Here is a 15434-nt window from a genome sequence, read left to right on the forward strand (position 1 = left end):
CTCTACGGCTGTAGTCAGCACTGTCTGCTGCTGTTGGCTCTAGTGCTGAATCAAACTGACATCAGGATAGAGCAGTCACCCTCAACAGAAGCATTGTTCTTCCTGTGGCCTGGTTGTGGATTTTCACTGTGTTTTGAAAAGTGTAAGTAGACGAACGGTGTTCTACAGAGTAACGTTAAGAGCACTGTTTTATTTTTAGAAAGTGTATATTTAAGTATATTTTTAAAGTGCCTTTTATTTTCCTCTGTGCGTTTTGCTACATGCCAGTAACGGACGGCACTATTCAGCACTGGTGAGGCCATGCCCGAAGTCCTGTGTCCACTTCTGGGCTCCCCAGTAAAAGAGAGACGTGGACATACTGGACAGAGTCCAGCGAAGGACCACAAGGATGATGAAGGGACTGGAGCATCTCTCCTATGGGAAGAAGCTGAGCGAGCTCAGACTGTTCAGCCTGGAGAAGAGAAGGCTCAGGGGGATCTCCTCAATGTATATAAATACCTGAAGGGAGGGTGCAAGGTGGACAGAGCCAGGCTCTGCTCAGTGGTGCCCAGTGACAGGACCAGAGGCAATGGGCACAAGCTGAAACACAGGAGGTTCTTTCTGAACATCAGGAAACACTTTTTGACTGTGAAGGTGACCGAGCACTGGCACAGGTTGCCCGGGGAGGTTATGGAGTCTCCATCCTTCGACATCTTCAAAAGCTGCCTGGACATTGTCCTGGGCAGTCAGCTCTAGGTGGCCCTGCTTGAGCAGGAGTTTGGACCACGTGACCTCCAGAGGTCCCTTCTAACCAACCTCAGCCATTCTGTGATTCTGTAATAAATATCCTATTTATGTGCCTTTTTAAATGTCAGAAGGATTGTTTTCACCACCTTGGCAGCAGTAGCTAGTGGAATCTCGTAACCCTTTCCATAGGTGTGAGAAGGATTTATTGCTGTATTTTCCTGAAAGGGCTGCCTCATCTTGATACTCATCCTAAAGGAATTGGGGAACATAACTTGTCCTCTATCCTCCTCTGTCAGAAAGGAGACCTGTGACTTGTTTATGGAGTACACTGTAGGCTAATAGTGATGTTGGAAAAGGAGGAACACTTGGTGTCTGCCGTACGAGTCAACCTCAAGGCCATTCAAACAATTTCTGTGTGCTGGATGAGAGAGGCTCTATTTGCTGCAGGACAGACAGTTATGGGAAAGATCTGCAGACTTCAGTTATTTGCCTTGTATCTGCTTTTTACCTGTGGTTGGCAACAAGAACTGAGGCCGAAGAAGAAATGTTTCAATGGAAGAGATTCCTTGTGTCAAACCAGGCAGAAGCTCTTCTGCTGGTTGGAGCAATTGAGACATTTTGTCAGGAGCTGTAGGGAAGTTGTGGCAGTAATTTGGGCCCTGATGCTATTTAACCATACAGTCCAAGCAACAGACTTGTCTGACAAGTACTTTCTGTTTCTAATTGTACCTTTAACATACATTGAGGACTTAACAGCTCACATATACAGATCTTCAGTACTCACTCCAAGAGTTTAAAAAGGGCTATTAGGCATCAAAGATGCTACTCTAAGGATAGAGACTTAATCTTGAATGAGTCACACAAACACTGTGCTAACATGTTAAGTAGTGAAGAAAAAACCTGTATTAATCCCATTTGTTACATGCAGTTGTGCCATGGAGCCTGTGAAAAAGGTTTTTGCAACAGTTCTGTCTTCAAAGAAATTCTGAGCCCCCTCTTCTAGGGTTCAGCCTGTCCCTCCACCCTCTCTAAAACTAGTCAACAAACTTCTTATAAGTATACAAAATTTAATTGGAACATGCCCGAGCAAGAAATGCAAAGCTAGTTGATGAGTATTCATAACCACTGTTGTGGTTGTGAATAAATAAATGCCTTCATTGTAAACCATCCCAGTTTTGAATTCTCACATGTAGGCCTTCCAGAAAATAATATGCTTCACCTAGCGCACCAGGTGCACTTTTAAAAATTCTGTTGGTGAAGTCAGTGAGTAATTAAGCATCAGAAACTAAACAGCAGTTATGAACTTTCACAGGCAATTGACTTCAGACAAACACCTTGCCCTGAGTGCAAGAGTATTTTTTCCAAAACAGGTCCATCCCTGACCTTTTGGTTCTGATTATGTTGACCAACTGAGAAAGTACTTGTAGGAAACAAGCCTGAGAGCCAAAATTGACATTTCTTTTGGAAACCAAGTATCATGGATTCAGTAGAGAGACAAATTAAGTGGCAAACTGCAAGTTCCTGAACTCCCCTGTTCCCACTAGGCCACGACTGCTTCAGAGGTGTCATTCTCTTTGGCTCCATCTCAAGAACAACTTGGTCACTTTTGTGCTTTCTGCCGTGTATCTGTCTGCTCTGTGGAGCGCAATTGAAACTGTTTGGACCTCCTTGACCTGTGTATCAGGCTTGAAGAAGGATCCAGGTGCATAAAAGCTAGTCTTACTGTTCCCTGGCAGTATTAATTGATCTAACAAAATAGTGCATTTTCCAACAAACCTACAGTAATGCTATTACAATTTGTTTTCAAAGTGTTCTCTTAAAATACTGGGCTTTTAAAAATCTTTCCACTAAGGAAACTGAGCTGTTAGACATTATTTTCCTTTTTTTGACCCTGCACACTGTGACAGTATGCTTTTTGTTTATATTTCCAAACATGGGTAAGATCAGTTCTAGTAATAATCCATTAATTACCCATTTTTACACTTGAGTGGTGGTCTTTAAATTACTGACCTTTAATATTTGTCAAGATGGCAGTTAAACAACAGGTTTTTCCTCATGTAGATGAATAGCCACATTAGTTACAAAAAATGTCTTTTAATATGTATTACAATTTTATTTACAATTCTGTCAATATTTTAATAATTGTTTTAATTAATGTTAATAATTAACTCAATTGTATTGAGTTCTGGTTTTTACTAAATATTTAAAGGAATGCTAATTTCCCTTAAATATAGGAAAACACTGTAAGAAAACAGTTGCCTTAAGGCCAAGAAGAGTTGTGCTGGCTGTCTGGATGCCTGGGAGTATGGTGCTATGGGGCACAAACAGCTTTAGGAAATGGGAAATGCTTTCGCATTTGTGAAATAGGAGTGACTTAATTTTTAGGTAAGAGAAAAGTACAGTAAAATGTGTGGATCTTGAGTGACACAGGAGAAGAGGAGGGAAGAAAGGGGTAAAATAATTAAATTAATATGTAAAGAAATTACTCTTTTGGTCTGCTCATCAGTTTATTGATAATTTGTATTTAAATAGGTGGTTGAATCCCTTATTTATTATTGGCCATAAACGGAAGCTTGAAGAAGATGATATGTATAAAGTGCTGCCAGAAGATTCCTCAGAGAAGCTAGGAGAGGAATTGCAGTGGTAAGGAGAAAAATAATTGTTCTCTTTCATTGTATTTCTGCTGGTGAAGGTGAGAGTCCTATTCTAAAACTTGAAGAGGTTGTTGTAAAGTTTAACAAGGTCTGCTGTTAAAAATGCTGAAGAACTAAGAGTGATATTTAGAATTTGTTTACCATGGAAGCATTTTAATTTTTTAAAGTTATACATAGTGAAAATACATTAGAGTATTTCCCTTATGTCATTTATAATTAATTTTGACACTTTGCAGAATGCTTGCAAAAGAAGACTTTTCATCAACTGTTACTGCAGTAATCTGTAATAAATTAATGTGAGTCTTCTAGCCTGTGGTAGAATAACTGTGGAAACTTTTTAAATTTCTCTGTAAGGGGGAAGTTTTAGGGTTTTTTTCTTTGTTGTTTTTGGTTTTGAGCACAAACTGAATTAAATGACAGCTGTGTACCCTTTATATATGTGTTTATATATTTATATCTATGTTGAAAATATGCCACTCTCTGGTGAAGTGGATAAAATGCTGAGGATATCTAAAAGCTTGCATCGAGGAGGTGTTTTTATTTTGTTATAAATACTCTTTCATGGACTGTATACCAATTCATGTTGTCATGGACCCAGGAATATCTATCTTTTTAATAGTGAAATATCTTCCAAGAATAATAGTTTATGTAAATTGTCTTGAACCTTGTAATAAAGAAGGTTTTTGTCTTCAAGTAATCTTTCGTTAAATCTAGTTAGATGAAGAGGTGTCTCCTAGTGAAAGGTGGCCTCCCTATTAAGGAACTGTGGCCTTGCTATTTCTTGCCTTGGCACTGAAGGTAGAGCAAATCAACGTTCCTAATAGTTCAGTTGGGATGAGAGACTCCTCAAGAAGTAAAAAGAATCTAGAAACTGAAAGGTTATGATCGGGCCTTACATCATCCTGCTCTAGATGAGTTAACTGAAAAAAGACCATCAGTGATAAGCTCACAGGAGTGCAGCTTTTAACATCTTTGTAGCTGGAGGGCTTTGCCAAATTCCATGGCTGTGTCTTGAAGCGGTTCAGGGAGTTTGCTGTGGAGGAAGATGGACTCTTTCCAATGATTCTTACAGTAAAAGCACACACTTTACATGAGTCAGGAAATGGTAGAAAATACAGCATGCAAAAAAAAAAAAAAAGTGGTTTTTAATTCTTTAGTGTACTTGGCCAAGAAGCAGAGAATATAATTCATAAGTAGCCAGCTAAGGAAGTAGCCTTTTCTCTTGGACCAACAAACCCCACAGAATATACACAGTTTCAATTCTGATTCCAAAGCATCTAGACAATAACACTATAATCCTTGCAACAAACAAATAGTAAAAATCTAAAAAAAAAAAAAAAAAAAAAAAAGCTTTCCTTTCCGTACCGTATGCTTCAAACTTGCATGCTTTGTTGTGAAATAATTTGGCTTTCATGCCTTAGACTCATTTCAGCCCTCAATCTCACAAGGTCAGATGGTCTGGCAGAAAATACTTAGCTTCTAGAAGCAAGGGGGAGTATCCTGTCTGACAGCAGCATTCTTTAAGAAATCTGCTTAAGTTCTGATACTTTTTTGTTAAAATCATGCTTGTTATTACTGTCTTTGATTTTAACGTGAACAGATTGTATCCTTTTTGTGGGCAGACACGTGGTAATGCAAAGGTCTTTGCCACTCTGCTGCTGTAATCCTTGCCTTCAGAGAGATGTGTGGAGTGTTAAGTGGCAAAACTGCTGCAGACAGTTCCCTCTGCTCTTGTGCCATATTTGCTTGTCCTCATCAAAGCACATGGTGGAAAAAAGAACGGGCCAGACATGAGAAAGGGTTGTGCATCACAGCCTTTCTGGAGAAGTGTAGAGCTTCTAAGAAGATAAAGAGACTCCATGCTGGCTGCCTCAGTTTAGTCGTAGTCAGGAGATCATATGATAATAGGCTCTTAACTAAGGTGAGTGGCTGTCTGAATTGAGAGGAGAAGAAAGAGAGGGTTCCTCATCTGCAAATGTGTCAAAGGTGATGATAGGCAACAGTGGTGAATTGTTTGTGATTATACAAGAGCAAATAGGCCTATAATGCTAAGTGTTATGTGTTCACGTGAATGACAAAACATGACTAGCTGTACACTTTTATATTTTTTGTTGTTGTTGTATAAAAGTGATCATGGCAATCTGGCTGTAAGTCTGAAAGTATTTTATTCCAGGTAATTGCCTTGTGATTTGACTTCTGTCCTCCAACATGTTTGCATTTTTGTTTGTCAGGTACTGGGATAAAGAGGTGCAAAAAGCAAAAAAGAGAGGAAAACTGCCACATTTAACAAAAGCCATTATTCTTTGTTACTGGAAATCCTATTTAGTTTTTGGAATTTTCACAATGATTGAGGTAAGTGGTGTAAAATGTCATACAACGCACTTCTTAGCTAACAGCAGTATGAAACTTGGCCTCTTAGATTGCATGATACATTCTGGTGACTTCATGCTGGGCTGTTCAGAGGCTCTGTAATGTTCATGTACTCTCTCAGAAAAGTAAAACAGAGCTACAGCCCCACAGAGACAGAAAAATTGAGTCGTAACTGTGGGATTATGGATGTGGAACAGAGAGCTGATTTCAGTGCAATATTTTTGAGACATTACAAGCCACTGACTTGCTTTGTAAGGCTTAGCTGTATTTTATGTATCTGAGTGGGGTGCCCCATAGAAAAAGGTTTTTTTGCTATATGTAAATGGCTGTAAAGGATGCATTCTCATATTTAAAAAATGGAAGCTTAATACATATTCATGCCATTTTTATAACATCAAAGTTTTTATTGGCAATTGAGAAAGTTCTTTTTAAAGATTCAGCTAGATGTTAATGTGGAACATATTTTGGATTATGTGTTGATAAAAATTGGCTTGACATTTTAGAGCACAATAAAGACAAAATACTACGGGATGTGACTTGTGGCAGTACTTGGCTCTTGTTTGCCTGGTTACAAACTTGGGCAGCATGGTATGATATGAAATTGTTAATACTTTTCCCCCTTCTTTTTCTTTCAGGAAACCCTCAAAATAATTCAGCCAATATTTTTGGGAAAAATTATTAATTATTTTGAAAACTATGATCCCTCAGATGAGGTAGCTTTGAATTTTGCATATTGCTACGCAGCTGCTCTGTCTGTGTGCACACTTATTCTAGCTATAATGCACCACTTGTACTTCTATCATGTACAGCGGGCTGGCATGAAGCTGAGGGTAGCTATGTGTCATATGATTTATCGGAAGGTAAGCAAACCTGTTTACAGTTATATTTGGCATTTGGCAGCTATTTCATTAGAGAAGTTTAAAAATACAGTTATGTTCATGTTCATGCTTGTAATTCCATTGAAGTTACCCTTTTGTAGAAGTGTAATGCATGCTAATATGTATCAGACCTTAAATGTATATGTGGGCTGTTGCTCTCTGTTTGGGTAATAGGGTGTCTGAATGACAGCTTCAGTCCTCCTAGTGAAGGTGGTGAATTAAATAGCCCTAAAGCCTAGGAGGAGCTGCTGATTTTTACCTGCTGGTGCTGAGGGAGAGGAGCCCCCTGTTGCCGGTGGAAAGGCAATGTGCTGGAGCAGTAGGAGGTGGTCAGCATGGAGCAGGAGAGGGGCAGAGGCCCCTGGGGATGCTGGCAGGTACTAAGCCCTGCAAGTTCATCCCTGGAGAGGAGGTTAGGCTTGGCTGTCACCATCTACTTCAGCACTCTCAGTTGCCTGGGAATTGCTTCACTGTCCGGTTTCCACCCCTGCCCCTGTTGTGGTTAATGGTGGGATTTATTTATATTTTCTTCCAGCAGTGCTGTAGAGCTAGCAGTTGCCTCCTTTGTGGGTCAGAGAGGCTGCCCCCCCCCCCCCCCCTCCCCCCCCCGCACGGGTCATCCATCAGGTTAGTTCAGGGAGAGGCAGCAGTGCTGCCGTACTGTTGCTGCCCTCTCCAGGCTGGAGGGGATGCTCTGTGTCTTCACAGGCAGGTCCCTTTAGCATCCCTCGTGTTTGGGGAGGGAAGAAAGAGAGGAGTGGGCAGAAGAGAGACGGTTCAGAATCAAGCTGAGTCCTAAAGGTGAGGTAGAGCCGTTTTTTAGTGTCAATTACTGGTTTTACTGTAGAGCACTGGAGTCCTTCACTAAAGCCGCTGAAGTGTGAGAAGGGATGTATGTTCAGCAAGCAGTGGTTTCTTTTCTCTCTCTGTGTCCTAATTAAGAAAAAGCTGTTGTCGACTACAGACGGAGCTGAGGCTGCTGTCAGATGGAAAGTGGAACAAAAGAAATTATGGATGTTATCTACAGGAAGGAATTGAGCAACATCCAGGATGAAATGCTGGCCCTGGTGTGCTCTAGGGAGCAAGCAACCCAGTTGTAAATGTCTGCTTCCCTCTTCTGAAGCTGTTGGCAATACCTAAACCATTGAGCCTATCTCCACTCCCAAGCAGGCAGTCCTTGCTGGGGATGCTGGAAGGGAAGATGCCCTATCTTTCTAGCTTTAGTGCTGCTAGAATGGTGACCTGCTGGTTCTTACCTCAGCAAAGAAGTTCAATTGAAGGATCACGACTGTAAAGTTTCTTCAGAATGTAAAGAAATCCGTGTCATTTTAACCATTAAACACAAATAGCATCCACTTAAGGCAAACACTTGCACCATCCACTTAAGGCAAACACTTGCACTACTGGTATAGGTCATGCGAAGGTTTTGGGCAAAGCAGTAAAGTGAGGAGAGTAAAAATGGCCCCATGGTAAGTGTTGATTGCTTTTCATGCACGTATTTATTCTCCTCCCTCTTCTGATACCTTGGAAATTATCCTCTGGGAACTCAGCTCTAGCATGGCACACTGCTTTCTTGTACATAAACATCTCTCTAAGGTATTAATTTACTGAACAGATTATCATAACACAGTTTGAAAATCATGAAATATGTATATAGCAATGTTGTTGTTACTGTGTTGATATTAGCTTAGAAGCTTGGAAAAGAAACATTCATAATGTGCACCCTTACTTCTAGAGATGTGATTAAATGGAGAATTAATCTCCTCTCATCTCATAAATGTTTACTCCTAAGGGTGAAGGCTGAGGTTACAGCAGAACATTGATAAACCTTTCTAATCATTTGTCTTCATTATCTGAGGCTTATAGATAGGTCATACTTTCTATTTATCCTCATATATGCTTTTGAAAGAATCTGGATGCTAATTTACCAACACTTTTGTGGTGTTCGTTAATTGCGGTAGTAAATAAAACTTGGATTTGCAAGGGTAAACGGGTTGGATGAGAGAGCATCCTTCATAGACAACTTCAAATGCTCATAATTCTTAAGTTTTAGACCCTTTTTAATTTCCTGGAGAGTTAAAATCTCATTTTCAAAAAGCCTGTATTCAAACTCTAAGATGTTTTGTCAACAGTGAGAAGTATTAGTGATGCACACAGGAAACTTGTTAACAAAAATGGAAATGGAATCTATCTCATGACTCACAATCTCATGTTTTAAAACCAAAGGCTACTTATGGGAGGCTGATTATTTTTTTTTTTTTTTTTTTAAGACTTGACTTGTAGAAGTTCTGTGACGTTCAGAGTAAACACTGAAGCAGTTTAAGCTGTGGAGTAGTTGGTTGAGACAGAAAGCAGCCAGAAAGGTGTCAGGAGTTATTTGACTGAACTGTTACATTATTCCATTTCTATGGTCAGTTCTCCCTTTTTAATGTGCTTTTCAGTTAACTATTTGGGGCAGGGAGAGATTAAAACACGAAGGTAGGAGTACAGAAGGCAAATAATGATTAAAGAATTGAAACTGGGCCTGTGTAATTACATCTGGGGGAAAAAAAGAGTTTAACACATCAAGTGTATAAACTGCTCTTATTAGTTCATATAATTAAAACCTGTTTTCCTTGAGAAAGTGTGATTGCTGGGGAATACATCTGTACGGAACATTTATAGACAGAAAATCAAGCAGAACTTTGTGCTGAGAACAGATAATTGGCAAATGTAAAATAAAATGTAAATTCAAACTGCAGTTGCTTTTTAAAAAGTTGTGTGGCTCTAGATAATCTTCAGTAGTATTTCCTGCTGTTGGAGTGAATTTATGATTGTAACAATCTTAGCAGTATTTAAAGACACAGAGTACTGGCATGGGCTGTGATACAGTTGATTTTCTTCATAGCAGCTCGTATGGTGCTGTGTTTTGGATGTAGTATAATGGAAAAGTACCAAAACTGGATTTTTGGGTAGAAATCACTTATATAAAAGTAAAACGGCAGCTTTGTGTCCAATGTTTCCATTTCCTTCTGTATACTTTGCAGTCTAGACAGGTCCGTTCAGCCAGGAAAATGTAAGGCTTATTTCACTTAAAAAAAAAAAAAAGTAAAAAAATCAAAACCCAGTGCTACTTCAAAAGTAGTTTTGAAGCAGGAAGGCAAGAAAAGACTAAAACTGCTTTCCCATTGCCGTTGGAAATGGCTGTGTCTTCCCCGAGAAGACAAATCGGTCAGAGATGAGCACCTTCCTTTTGGCTCAGGTGCTGTGTGGTTCCTCCTGAGACTGTCTTGATCAAAGTGAACTGGGCTGGTACGTTTTGAAACCATTTTCACTGCCTGTGTCTGACGTGGCTGGGAAGAGGTCGGAAAGGTGACTCGGTGGGTCTGAGGCAGACCCAGGCTATGGGCCACTAGCAAGACACCAGTGCAGTGTTCTCCTGGGTGGCTCAGGTAGACCTCAGATAGCAGGTATCTCTGTGTCGGAAAGGAGTAAGTAGCAGCAGGTGCTGTAAACACATCCTGGTGGGCGAGTTCTTCAAAGAGGCATCACTTGAACTCCTGTGGTTATGGTCTATGGATTTCTGGGAGCTTATCGAGCTCGATCTGTGGTGGCGAGTAAACATGATAGAAATGTGGATGTGCTGTGGCTGTGTTACCTGCAGGCAGCGTCATGGGGGATTTGTCATTTGTATAAGAGACAAATGGCTTAAGACAGGGAATGAAGCAATGATTTTCTCAAATAATTAAATCTCATCTCTCATATACCCGGTACCCTAGATTTATTATTGGAATATCAGAGGAATTTCTTAGCAGAGTTTTAAATGTTTCTGTCTGCTGGTTTCGATGAAGTTAGGGATGGGATTCTCTCTATGATTAATACCTTTATAACCCAACAGTGAGGTGCAAGAAATGTAAGGCACTTTGTTTGAAATGATGCTTTGAATACTACTTTGATGCTCTTGCACCTGAATTAAAATACTGGAACAATATTTTTGAAAGAATTAGTGCTTTTCAGGTTAGGTTATCGATCAAAAAGGAATCCTAATAACAACTGTTTGGAGAGGAAGAAGCAGATGTGCACCACCTAAAAATGCAAAGTATTTTTGAGGAGTGAGCTAGTCCTATTGCAGGAAAACGTGTAACGTGTTTTGTGTATTTTTTTTTCAACTTGTGCTGCAAAACTCTGTTTTCTTTGTAGCAGGTATAGAAAGAAGCAGGGTCTGTTATCTGCATCTTTGAGCTATTTCAGTTTGAATCTTTGCAGTAATGTTCAAACTGCATATTTCCAGATGTGATTTTGGGAGGGGTATTTTATAATCACATACTATTTTTCTACTGATTAACTTATTTATTAACCTATGAAAATATTTGATATTTACTCTTGTTGCTTTTCATAGTATGTGCTAAACTTCATTTAATATTGTTTAGAAATCTTACGATTTTACAAGGGTTATTAACAAGGAAAATATCTATTAATTTTTAAAGGGATATTAACTCGGATTTGCGAAGACAGAAAGACAGTTTGCCGCGTTAGCAAGGACGGATAACGTAAAATGAATAACTTGGGTTTCTTGTCTTCTGTCAGGAACCTCATTCAAATCAGAATTCTTTCAATTGGCCAACGTTGTCCTGATTTTAATTTGATCTTCAGGTGGAGTTTTTTGTTCCTGTTTTGAACAGATGCTCATAATGTGAGGGAGAACAATACAAATCGAAAGTTACAGGCTCTTTTGTTTAGTTTTAATAACTTGCTATGTTGGTGTATTCCCATTTTTAATCACTTCAGACAACATGAAGACAGTTATGGCACTTTTGTTCTTGGAGTCCTTCCCTAGGCTTTTTTTGATACACTCTTCTTCAGGACTTTCTTCAGAATATTTAACTTAACTCACATGTTATCTAAGGTTCTTGAAGTGTGCCCAGATATTCTCAGGTAAAAGCTGAGATGTGCCTACAGCTTTTGCCCTGTTACTGTATTTGTGTATTGAGTCTTTTCTGTATAGGTGTACTGTGCTGTATAAGCTGTGACAATTTGAGACTGTTCTGACTTTTTTAGGCACTTCGTCTCAGTAACGTAGCTATGGAAAAAACTACCACAGGTCAAATAGTAAATCTTCTGTCAAATGATGTGAACAAATTTGATCAGGTAAGAAGTATGACAGATCTTTCCAAGGGGCTGGAGAAATTGTGGGGTTTAAGAAGTTTTTGTTTACAACTGGTGATTAAGTGTTTCTTATGAACTTTTCTTCTAGTTGTTTCTCAAACATCATAGGAAGAGAAATAGTCTCTTAAAATATGGGAGGAAAACATACTACACTACTCAACCCCTCCCCCCCCCCCCCCCCCCCCCCCAATATTTTCCTAAGCTCAGAGAAGTGTTGGTGCATGAGGATAAAATAAAGTCAATGTGGTAATTTGCTTATTTTCTAGAGGTTAGGTACCTCTGTGTATATTTAGGTCTCTGAATCTGGTGCAGAATTCTCACTGGACACCTCAGTACCTGCCACAGGCAAAAGTGCTTCCTCAACTTTGTGTTATTAAGGTGTAATTTTTTAGCTAACACCAAAAGCTAATTTTTGTTTCTTAACTATTTGCCTAGGTAACGATTTTCTTGCACTTTTTGTGGGCTGGACCAATTCAAGCTGTAGCAGTAACAGTACTTCTCTGGATGGAGATAGGCCCATCATGTCTTGCAGGAATGGCAGTTCTCATTATTCTTCTTCCTGTTCAGACCTGCATTGGGAGGCTTTTTTCTTCCCTAAGGTAAGGTCCACATTTTGGGTTGTAGGTATTTTCTGTCCTGAGTTTTAAAATATGCGTACTGGATGGAGGTAGAGTACTGCTCTGAGATCAGCTTCTGTCTGGTGTGGTTTTTTGTGTTGTCTTTTAACTTTGATGTTTTTCATAATCGCTACTGGGAGGCTTCTGAATTGCTGTTTAGGGGCTTGGAGTGGTCTGTCTTCCAGACATGCTGAAAATACCTGCTGTCCAGTATATTAAAAAAATTGGGTTACTTCTGTAGCTACCTTGCTGTAGATCTTGGCATAGAATTGTGTAACTCCTTGAGCTTTGCCTTCCTGCATTGATGCTTAGGGAGTGTTTACTACAAAGGCAATGCTGTCATCCTGCCATAAGTTGGACTTGCTAGGGTGATATGGGAGTTGTGGTAGAAAGCTCTGAAGGTTTTGTGTTCAAAGATCTTGCTCTCTCTCCTCCAAGACAGAGATGCAGAGAGGAAAAAGGGGAAGGAACTGAGAGAGAAAGGAAGAAAAAAATTATGGTGGTGGTTTTGATGCCAGCTATGAGGTTTCTAACCTAACGTAAGGTTCTAGTGTGTGGAGACAGAAAAATAGTTTGCAATAATTTTCCATTATCAGACATATTTAATTTATTTTTTTCTGACTTCCTCCTAAAAAAAAAGACTTGCCTCAAGTGGGAATATTGAATTATCTTCAATGTTCTTGCTTCCTAAGTTTCTTTTTCTTGTGTAATTAATCAGGCTCTACTTACATTGTGAGTTTATAAATGGCTTTTGTATCCAAATGGGAATATTTTTGTGTTTCTTTACTGCTTATGCATATACTTAGTAGTGTTGTGCATCTTGTTGCATTTGTATCAGGGTGAATGGTTCCTTTGGATAAGCAAAACTTTTTTTAGTTTGCTACTGTTGTTTTCAGGTTGTATTTTAGGACAAGTTTTCCAGAAACATTGAGACTGGCATTGCCATTGCATGGCTAGGTATGAGGAGAGAGCTGAGAATCACAAAATGAAACCAACTCACAGACTTCCTTCTGTTTGTAACCACTGTGATAATCTTCAGTTATTGTGCTCACGTGCTGTTTCTCAGATAATGAGCCATTCAGTGTTCTCTGTCAAATTCTTAGTTTTTTTAATGATAAAACATGTTTGTAGAACACTTTCAATATATTCTTACCTGTGCATTTTCACTCCATGTGTAATATGCAGACATAAGTATCAAACTATTTCACTGTGGGGTTTTTTGAGTTTTCAGTTTTTGAGGTTTTGAGCTTTGAGTTATTAGTTAAAATGCTTAGCACTTAACTAGTGCCTGATCCATGGTGGTAAGCATTATTATCCCCATTTTACAGATGGGAAACTGAGGCACAAAGAGAGTAAGTGACTTGTCCAGGGTCAGACAACAAGGTGACAAAAATCTCTTCTTGAAGGTATGTATTTTAAAAGTTGATCAGTGGCAATGTAATGTTGTTTGGGTTTTTTTCCCCCATTCATTAACAGCCACTTGTTTCGATGCAGTGCAAGGGAAAGAATTTGTTAACCAGAAAAACTTTTGCTTGTCTACCTGTGCACAAATCTTTGTATTTGTGAATAGATGTGCAGTGAACAGAGTTAATGGAAAAACTGAAGTGGATTCCAGCTCCACAATGATGAGCGTGTTCACATGGCAATTGCTGGGAATCTGCGTGGCTTTAAGGAAATCAGTCTATGAAGAAATGATTTAAGGATTAAAGCTTTTGCTAAAATCCAGGCATGCTCAGTGTTGTAAACACATATATGCCTGCCAGTTTATGATGCAGGCATTAACTTCAGTGCTGTAGGAGTATGCAGAAATGGACTTAGTATCCTACGGAGTGGTAGAGACTGTACTATGCAGTCTTGCTTTTACCTGCACAAGTAATAGAATTTTTTCAAAATACACATGACATGATATCTTATTTGAGAAATAGTTCAATTATTGGACTGAAGACCATTTAATATGTATTTATTCACAAGAGCTCAACCCTTTCACTACTTAGCCATGCAACTGTAATATTCTCATTTAAAGCCTTTTTAATTTTTTTTTAAGAGGAAAAATTATGTGGAACTGCTGTGTCAGACATGATTAAAACCCACCAAATATGCCTTGTGAAGGAAAAAGGAATTCTACAGCTTGCTTAATTTAGAATGGTTATTACTATCACAGAGGGGACTTCTCAGACATTTAAAGAATTTTCAGATCCTTTCCTATTCCGTTCTTAAGCATGCTATGTTTCCCAGTCGTCCTGATCTGCATATACTCTGAACTTAATATTTTTAAAACTGGGGACACGTCTTTCTCTGTTGTAAATTGTCATCAGTGCACTGGAAGTCTGTGTACTTTAAACCATTATGTAATGTCTCAGAGACTGTGTCTTCTGGTATGCATGTACAAAAATATGCTTTTTCGCATTGTAGAGGAGTATAACTTAAAAAACCCCACCAAAAACCTACCAACCTCATGAACATTTTAAAGCAATTTGAAAGAGAATGGTTGCTGTGATAACATTTCAGTGGTAATTGGTTTATGAGAACTATACCCTTTTTGACTCACACCATTTAAAAAAGAAACCTCCATTAACTTTATTATTTTGAATCATCTTCAACCTTCTGTTAGTCTGGAGACAAAGCCTAGAAGTTAGGTCTGATAGATGACTGGTTCAAAAGATTGCAGGTGAGAATTATTGTTTGCTGCTGCAGAGACATGAACAACGTGTGCTAAATTTTGCAGTGGTGGTGTGTGTATGGGGAAGAAAGGATAAACTCTTTCTTACGTTCTTTGAGGAATGGTTTTTCTTTTACTGTTTCTTTTTGAAAAAGGAAAAGAGGACTTAGCAAAGATAATCTTGTTCCTTGTCAGTACGGTTGGTTGAGGCTAAACTATCTTCCTCGGTCCTTATTAAGAAGCCTTGATTGTATTAGGGCCAAGTTCCTACATATCTCCTGTGAGTTTTTCTTGTCGTATTTCTCAATACCCTGCTTCAGCCATGCCAACATTTATGGAACGCTGGTGCTGAGAAGTTCTTTTTAAAATGATTGAAGATGCCTGA

The 15434-nt window shown here is 39.0% G+C and overlaps 1 protein-coding gene across 1 annotated transcript in view; it reads left to right on the plus strand.

Annotated features, from left to right (window-relative positions):
* The window catches only part of ABCC4 (ATP binding cassette subfamily C member 4 (PEL blood group)), a 153985-nt gene that overhangs the window by 11704 nt on the left and 126847 nt on the right, over positions 1–15434 (plus strand). Inside the window, 5 exon segments of the mRNA XM_075741447.1 lie at positions 3259–3369; positions 5612–5732; positions 6386–6610; positions 11666–11755; positions 12209–12372. Coding sequence (XP_075597562.1) covers positions 3259–3369; positions 5612–5732; positions 6386–6610; positions 11666–11755; positions 12209–12372 — 711 coding nt within the window.

Source organism: Balearica regulorum, chromosome 1 (assembly GCF_011004875.1).
Source record: "Balearica regulorum gibbericeps isolate bBalReg1 chromosome 1, bBalReg1.pri, whole genome shotgun sequence".
Taxonomy (NCBI): domain Eukaryota; kingdom Metazoa; phylum Chordata; class Aves; order Gruiformes; family Gruidae; genus Balearica; species Balearica regulorum.